We start from the raw sequence: 8,869 nt of genomic DNA on the forward strand, positions 1-8,869 counted from the left end.
GCAGGATTTGAACCAGAATCCTTTGGGTCACTGGATTAATTGTCTCGTGATTAATACTAGTAGGTCATTGCATCTCCTAAAGTCGTTGTTGCCTTTCCGGATCATGAGGCTGCGCTCTCATTGGAGAATGATGATTGATGGGTGATGATTTGACCTAAGGGTTGCCATACCTTGGGTGTGGGTGAGGCTGAGGAGTCCTTATGGCAATCTCAGATGGTGCGGAAATTGAACCCAAGTGTTGGCGTGACTCTGCTTCACAAACCAGTCATCCAGCCAATTGAGCTAACTAAATTCCCCCAAGTTCTCTCGGCTCATCTTTTTATTTCTACATTTTTGCCTTGCATCTTTTTTTTTATTTGACCTATTCTGAAAATTCTTCATCCTGACATACCAACCCTTTCCCTTCCTCTATCATTGCTTAAAACCTGTCCTATCACTGAATTTTTCCTAGCTCAAACATTGAAATGAAACTTAGCATCTGTGGAAAGAGAAGCAGAGTTGAGTGACCTGAGTATTCCAAGCAATTTAGAGTCATATACAGCATGGAAAGAGATCGTTCAGTCCAACTAGTCCACACAACTTGCCTGTGTTTGGCCCACATCTGTCCAAACTTTTCCTATTCATGTTCTTCGCCAAAAGTCTTCTAAATGTTGTAACTGCACCCGCATCCACTGTTTCCTCTAGTAGTTCGTTCCACATATGAACCACTCTTTTTAAAAATTGACCTTTTTTTTATACAAACTTATTTTCTTTTTTTTAATCTTGCCTCTCACCTTAAAAGTATGCTGCCTTAGTTTTGAACTTCCCCAACTAAGGAAAAGATTCTTGCTGTTCATCTTATCTATGCCCCTTGTGATTTTATGAACTTCTATAAGGTCAGCACTCAACCTCCAGTGAAAAAAGGTCCCTGCCTATTTTTTATAACTCAAACTCTCCATTCCTGGTAACATCCTGGTCAATCTTTTCCAAGTAATTTCCAACTTAATGACATCCTTCCTATAGCAGGACAACCAGAACTGCACACAGTACTCCAGAAGAGGCCTAAATGTCCTGTACTGTGTCAACTCTGATACGCAAAGATCTGAACCATGAGTGCAAGCGTGCTAAACACCATCTTAGCCACCCTGTCTACATGTGACACAAATTTCAAAGAAGTAGGTACCTGAACCCCTAGGTATCTCTGTTCTAAAGCGTTACCAGGACCCTACCATTAACTATGTAAGTCCTTCCCTTGCTTTTTTTTTACCAAATCCAATACTGCACATTTATCCAAAATAAACTCCATCTACTGCTCAACCCATTGACCCAATAAACCAAGAGGTCTTAAGATAACCACCTCCACTGTCCACTATACCATCAAATTTTGTCATCCGCAAGCTTACATCCATACCTCCAATATTCTCATCCAAATAATTTATATAAATAACCAGCAAAAGTGGACCTAATACTGATCTCTGAAACACCACTGGTCACAGGCTTCCAGTCCAAAAAGCCATCTCTACCACCAGCCTCCATCTTCTGCCATCGAGCCAACTTAGTATTCAATTGGCAAGTTCACCCTAAATCCCACGTGATATAACTTTCTTTATTTGTCTACGATGTGGAACCTTATCAAAAGCTTTACTAAAGTCCATGTAAACAATGTCTACCACTCTGCGCGCTCAATTTTTTTGGTTACTTGCTCAAAAAAAACTCCAAGTTCTGTGAGACACAATTTCACTTGCGCAAAGCCATACTAACTGTTGCTAATAATGCTTACCTCTTCAAATGATGTAATTACTATCCTTCAGAATCACCTCCAACCACTTACCTACTACCAACGTCAGGCGCATCAGTGCATAATTTACAGGCTGCTTCTTATGGCCTTTCTTAAAGGCACATTAGCCACCTTCCAATTCTCTAACATCTCACCCCATAGCTATAGTTGATACAGATATTTCTGTTAGAGGCCCTGCAATTCCTTCCTTCCCACAACATCCTGGAATGTGTTTGATCAGGTCCCAGAGATTTATCAACCTTTTTTGTCTTCCACGACATCCAGCACTTGCTCTTTAATGTGAACTGTTTTCAAAACATCAATATTTATTTCCTGATTTTTCTAGCCTCCATTTCTTTCTCCACAATAAAACCTGATGAAAAATATATCTCCCATCTCCTGTTGTTCAACATATGATCTTGTTGATTTAAGGGTCCCTATACTCTATTGTTGCTCTTTTGCTCTTAACGTACTTGTAGATTATACTTAACCTTATCTGCCAAGGCTATCTCATTGCATCCTTGCCCTGATTTCCCTCTTAAGAATGCTACTACACACTTTAAGAGACTTATTTGCTCCAAGTTGTCTATATCTAATACTGGTATCCCCTGTTTTTTGAATGTTTGCTTTATGCAATTTGCTTTGAATGAAAAACCTACATTATATGTATTCGTGAATGCGAAGAGGATTTTTACTTTTACAAAACATGGTGATGCTTTTTTCCCCATATAAATCATACACCTTTGCTTTATTACGTTTTTGCTTGTGAAAAGTTTCCTGGGAACACTCTACTTTTGGATAGCGAGGGCTATCTGTATATGATTCCTATTCTTGACTAGAACCTCAATATCTTTATTCAGCCATTGTTCCCTACTCTATTAAGAGTGAAGAATATGGTTGACCATGAGAACCTTTTTTCATGTATGGAGTCAGCTATTACGAGGGGGCATAGCTTTAAATTAAGGGGAGGTAGGTATAGGACAGATGTTAGGGGTAGACTCTTTACTCAGCAAGTCGTGAGTTCATGGAATGCCCAGCCAGTAGCAGTGGTGGACTCTCCCTCTTTATGGGCATTTAAACAGGCATTGGATAGGCATATGGAGGATAGTGGGCGAGTGTAGGTTAGGTGGGCTTGGATCGGCACAACAATGAGGGCCAAAGGGCCTGTACTGCGCTGTATTTTTCTATGTTAAGCCTTATCCTTCACTCTCAATAGGGACATAGTGCCTCTGAATTCTTGTTATCACACTTTGAAAGCCTCCTACTTGTCAGTCGTCCCCTTACCTGCAAACAGTCTAGTCAAATCAACTTTTGAAAGTTCTTGTCCCATACCATTAAAATTTGACTTAGTCTAATTAAGAAATTTCAGTTTTATGGAAGGCTTATCCTTTTTCATAAATATATTAAAACTAATAGAATTATGAGCACTAGTTCCAAAGTGTTCCCCTACTAACACCTCAGCCACTTGCCCTACCTTATTTCCCAAGAGAAAGTAAAGTTTTGCTGCTCCTCTAGTAGGTATATTTACATATGGTAAAGAAAGTTTTCTTGAACACATCTAACAAATAACTCCCCATCCAAGCCTTTAACATAATCGCAGTCCCAATCAATGTTTGGAAAACAAAAATATAATTTTTTAAAAATTAGAGAAAGCATTGTGTAAGATGTCATATCTCTGGTATTCCTAATTCTGTACTTTTGTATTAGACTGCTAAATAAAGTGCGGAGGATATAATACTGGACGAAGTTTTAGATTTTTTTGGGAGGAGTAGGGGCAACTTGTGTTTTAAAAGCTAGACCCAGATTTGAAGACAACTGCTGTAATTTAAATGACCTTAGAGATAGTGAGGATGGGTCAGCAGAAAAGGGATGTGTGCGTGCAGAATTTAATGCCAACAAACCTTTTCAATGTTTTTTAATAATTTTGCAATACAATGACTAGCTCTGATGGTTTATTTTTCCCACAAATTTTCACTCCACAGCTAGAGTTATGTGCTTGAGTTTTATAATAAAGTGAAAACTGTAAAAGTAAAGGCATTTGTTTTATTTCTAGGGAAGGAGGACACTCCCTCATTACTTGGTTTGTGTGGATCCTTGACTTCCATGACAAGTTACAAGTCTCTTACAAGCCTCAAGTCAAGTGAATGCCTTGCAAGTCCCAATGCTGAGATTACAAGCCCAGGACTCACCCCATCTTAGGGATTATGTTATCAGCAAAGCAAGGACAAAGCCAGCACCTTGTGCAATTAAGTGACTTCCCAAACATTCAAATCCTGAAAAGCATGGAAACTTGACTTGATAAGTCCAAGCTGATTTTATTTAACCAGAAAACCAATTGAAAGGACACTTGCTACTCAGTGGTATCTTTAGCATCTGCAGAAGGCTTTGTCCATTTGTGCAGAGTGCTTTACTTGGGCATTTGCTTTGGAACTTATTCTAGATATGCAAATGTAATCCATGCCAGCTTGTGTTGAAATTTCTTTCCCATAAAATGTCTGCTCTAAGATATCCTCCTCCTTGTGAAAGAAAACACAATTCTTGTTGTTTGTGCTGGAGTTACTTTATAGAAACCTGAGATACTCGTGAATTTATGGAGCAAAGAGGTTGTCAAATGTGTAATTCATTTCATTGCTTAAAAAGAAAAGCTGCTACTTTTCCTAGAGAATTTAAAGTGTAAGTATTCTCTGTTCCTTGTCCTAATTAAGATTGCAGACTTCCAGATGTATTTCATTTAGATGTTGTATTTATTCTTTTTTTGGAATGTCTTCATCCAGCTTTACATTGAGTGTCTTTGGATCAAAGCCATTTTCCACAGATCTGCAAGTGAAGGTGATTCCCTAGTCTTTTTTTTGGCAATGTTTTTAACTAACTTGATCCAAGATGATGCCTTTAACATTCTGACCGGGCTTAGATGTGTGAAGGTGTAAGTTGGATTTATGAAATAATATGTGAAATTTTTAAGTATCTCTCTTACATGAGAGTGTAAATGATGAGCACATTTGATGTTTAAGTGCAGTTGCCAGGACATTTTGTGTTCATTATTTGGGAATATGTACTATTAACATAAAGTCAGGAACAAACATTATAACCTAATGCACTGGTTCAAGTACTGCACCCAATATTGTAATTGTTCAATTCCAATGTCATTGTATTGACAAAATTATGACCTTTTTCCTGTCCTTAAGAAATATTGTGACAGTGTCGTGCAACAAACAACAGCAAATTTGAATACGTTAACAGATGATGGGTGCAAATTTTGTTAAGTGATTTAAAGAGTTAAAAATAGAACCTTGCCACAAATACAGATACATTCTTGAAAGTATAGATTGTGAAAACTATTGAATAGTTGTTAATTGTAACTAACAGGTAGGAAATTTTCTAATACTTTACAATTTTAAATTGAAGTCTTTGATCTTGCATTACATGTATGTTTGTAACTGTCGATTTGTGTGATGTTTAAATCTAATTGGCCTAAAGTCTCAGCAGTCCCTCACTTGTTACTTTGAATTGTATATATGCAAGAATAAGTATTCACAATGGGTCATAGTATACAGGGTCTTTTATTTAAAAGAATGTTGAAATATAATCCTCTCTCACTGATTTTTAGTGTTTACTTTTGAATACAATCCCATTGTATTTGTAAACCTTTTTTGTTCTATATTGAACTAACATTGAGTTGTTGGTACAATGTACATAATGCATGATGAATCTGTTTACTTTCTGTACCAATGGGTGTTTACAGGGTCTTTATTTTATCTAATTAAGGGCAAAGTCAAATTTTACTTGCATATGCTTTAAATTTTGTCTTGATAATTTGTGTCTTAAGCTGCATGTATAATAAAATGAAATGAATAACTTCTGTAGTTTGACAGGTCATGTTACAGTTGTAACCTAAATATCTGCCCTGATTTTAATATCATTGAGTTTTGAACAATGGACTGAACAGGCTGGATTTTGCAGTTGGCAGCAAAGTAACAACACACTCTGGGCAGATGCAAGCATTGTGAACAGACTGTTCATAGACTCTCCTACTTTATAACATTGATCACATTTCACCTTATTTTCTGTCAAATGCTTTGAGATGTCCAGTAGTCATGAAAAACACTATACAAATTCAAGTTATTTTTAAAAATGTGCCAATGTACTGTAATTAGAGATTACTTTGTGTGATTTCTTTACAGACAAATTGCAATATACAAGGCAAGCAACAGCCTGTCTCGTCAACCATTCAGACTGCGGAATCCTCACAAACATACAGCTGTTAAACCCAGAGTATAAATTAGTAATTTAATATAAATTCATGTACAGAAAACAGGATTGAGGGGGGCAAGGTGCTTTTTTTTTAATTTTTAAGATTCACCAACAACAATCAAAGCATCTCTGAAGAGGTCAAATAAAGCTGCAGACTATTGGGCGTACCTGGCCCATCCAAAATGGCAAAGGTTCATTTGCAAAGCCATCAAACATCAAGAAACGTTTCAAAGAAATATAAAGATGAAGTTTTAAAGAGAGTACACAATTTTCTAAACAACTTACTTATCTCTAACCTTGCAAGCAGCATACGGCAGAGTCTGCAGATCCAAATTGGTCTCAACACCCATCTATCTCAAAGCTGCTTGTTCAGTGGGTTATAAGATTTTGGTTAGGCCATGGTTAAGATTGTGTTCAGTTCTGGTTGACACATTACAGGTAGGATATGGTGGCTTTGGAAGGGGTGCAGAAGGAGTTTACCTCCTAATGCAGCTTGGATTAGAAGGTCTGCACTATTAGGAGAGGCTTGAAAAACTTGCGTTATTTTCTCTGGAGTGGAGGAGGCTGGGAGGAGACTTGATAAAAATGTATAAAATTGAGATGCGTAGATTGACTGTCAGAATTGTTTTTCCCAGGGTTGAAATGTTGAATACAAGGGGGCATACATTTAAGATAAGAGAAGTTCAAAGGAGATGTGAGAGGAAAGTTTTTAGAATGTTAGGAGTCTGGAATGTGGTGGTGGAAGCAGATATGATAGGGGCATTTAAGAAACTTTTAGATAAGTGCATAAATATGCAAAGTATGGAGGGAAATGGACCAAGGGGAGGCGGAAGGGATTAGTTTAATTTAGTGTGATGTTTATCACAATATCATGGGCCAAAGAGCCTATTCCTGTGCTGTACTGTTCCATGTTCTAAGAGTCAAGGTAAGTCATCCTTGATCCTGAAGTACTCTCGAAGAGGAGGTTAACACAATTGACTAACGATTTTGCTATTAGGCTTTTAAAGTTTTGTGGTGCAGCTCTTTTTAGTTGAAAAGCATGAAGTGTCAGCCATGTTAATCCATACAAAAAGATCAAATCAAACAACCCACAATTTGTGTAGTGAATATTGTACTCATGGTATCCAGATTTACTTGTAAATATAAAGCAGAACTTCACTGCCTTCCGATGGGTAGTAAAACCATGGGAAAGAAGGGGGAAGATGTTTCTTGACCTTAACTGTGTGCCTTTTGTTTTGCTGCATTCTGATAAATTTAGCCATGGTATAGCCGTACTTATTCATTACTCTAGTAGCAAGCACATTTTCATAATACCGTGGATGCAATTTAGTGAAAATGGCTACGATTTTAGATAATTCTGAATGTTTAAACTTCAAATTTTCAGCTGGTTGCTTAGACAGCAAAGGTTATTTTGCACATGGCTGAGGGGTAACCTTTTATAGAGGTTTATAAAATCATGAGGGGAATGGATCGGGGGAAATAGACAAGTCTTTTCCCTGGGTTGAAGGAGCCCAGAACAAGAGGGCATAGGGTTAGGATGAGGGGAGGAAATATTTAAAAGGGACCTAAGGGGCAACTTCTTCACGCAGAGGGTGGTGCGTGTATGGAATGAGCTTCCAGAGGAAGTGGTGGGAGGCTGGTATAAATATAACATTTTAAAAGACATCTGGATAGGTATGTGAATAAGAAGGGTTTCAAGGGATATGCGCCAAATGTTGGAAAATGGGACAAGATTAGGTTAGGATATCTGGCTGACATGGAAGAGTTGGACGGAAGGGTCTGTTTCCATGCTGTACATCTGACACTTATATGTATATAGGATGTATATATTAAAAAGGGGACTTAGTTCTAGTGAGAAATAAATATTATAATTTCAACTGCATTACATGGACTGCACTGCCAACCAAATTATGATTCAATTTTGTATATACGTCTATTTATTTTGTTACATTTTTTCAGCATTTTTTACAGACCAAGCTTCTCCACATAGAAATTGTGCCAGTGTCAACAGGATGGACTGAGAAACCAATTATTCAATAAATGCAGTCCCTGGATTGCAAATGGGTTCCATTCTGCAAGTCCGAATGATACAAGGTGATGGAAAACAGCTGTACTAAGTACAGGAAAAATTAATATGTATCTTTAGAAATCAAATGTGGGATTGTGTTTGTAAGTATGAGTGTTCATAAGTTGGACTTCCTTAACTCAGGGATGTTCAGTAGTGTTTGATCTGGTAATGGAGTTATTTTAGGATTCTGCTGGTTGGTGACCTGGGAGACGATAAACCCCAGTCCTTAATTTACCAATCAGAAATTAGTATGTCTTTTCTATTTATTTGTGGCGTATGAGGATTCTGCAGCAGAGTGGTATTATCCCTTCTTCTGAACCAGGAGGCCCTGGTTCATGTCTACCTGTTCCAGAGGTATGTAATAGCATCTCTGAACAGGTTGATTAGAAAAATAGCCTTTTTTAAAAAAAATCTTGCCTTTGACAAGGTACTGCATGGTTCATAGTTGAGTAAGGTTAAATCTCACGGGATCCAGGGTGAGATGTCCAATTGGATACAGATTGGCTAGAATGTAGAAAACAGGATGGTGGTGGAGGGATATTTTTCAACTTGGCAACCTGTGGCCAGCAGTGTGCTCCAGGGATCTGTGCTAGGTCTCCTATTATTCATCATTTATGTAAATGATTTGGTTGAGAATTTAGGAGGTATGCTTAAGTAAGTTTGTGGATGACCCCAAGATTGCTGGTAAGTTGGACAGTGAAGGTGGTTATCTAGGAATACACCAAGATCTTCATCAGCTGGGCCAGTGGGTTGAGGAACAATAGATGGGAGTTTAATTTAGATAAATGCAAAGT

The 8,869-nt window shown here is 37.7% G+C and overlaps 1 protein-coding gene across 2 annotated transcripts in view; it reads left to right on the forward strand.

Moving 5' to 3' along the window:
- Positions 1-5,534, forward strand: part of rundc3b (RUN domain containing 3b) — a 117,282-nt gene extending 111,748 nt beyond the window's left edge. For both annotated transcript variants that reach the window (XM_060825551.1, XM_060825552.1), the window contains one exon: positions 3,810-5,534. In XM_060825551.1, the coding sequence (XP_060681534.1) occupies positions 3,810-3,955 (146 nt within the window). In that variant the 3' untranslated portion in view covers positions 3,956-5,534. The remainder of the gene's footprint in view (positions 1-3,809) is intronic.
- Positions 5,535-8,869: the final 3,335 nt, after the last annotated feature.

The sequence above is a fragment of the Hemiscyllium ocellatum genome, chromosome 5, assembly GCF_020745735.1.
Source record: "Hemiscyllium ocellatum isolate sHemOce1 chromosome 5, sHemOce1.pat.X.cur, whole genome shotgun sequence".
Lineage (NCBI taxonomy): Eukaryota > Metazoa > Chordata > Chondrichthyes > Orectolobiformes > Hemiscylliidae > Hemiscyllium > Hemiscyllium ocellatum.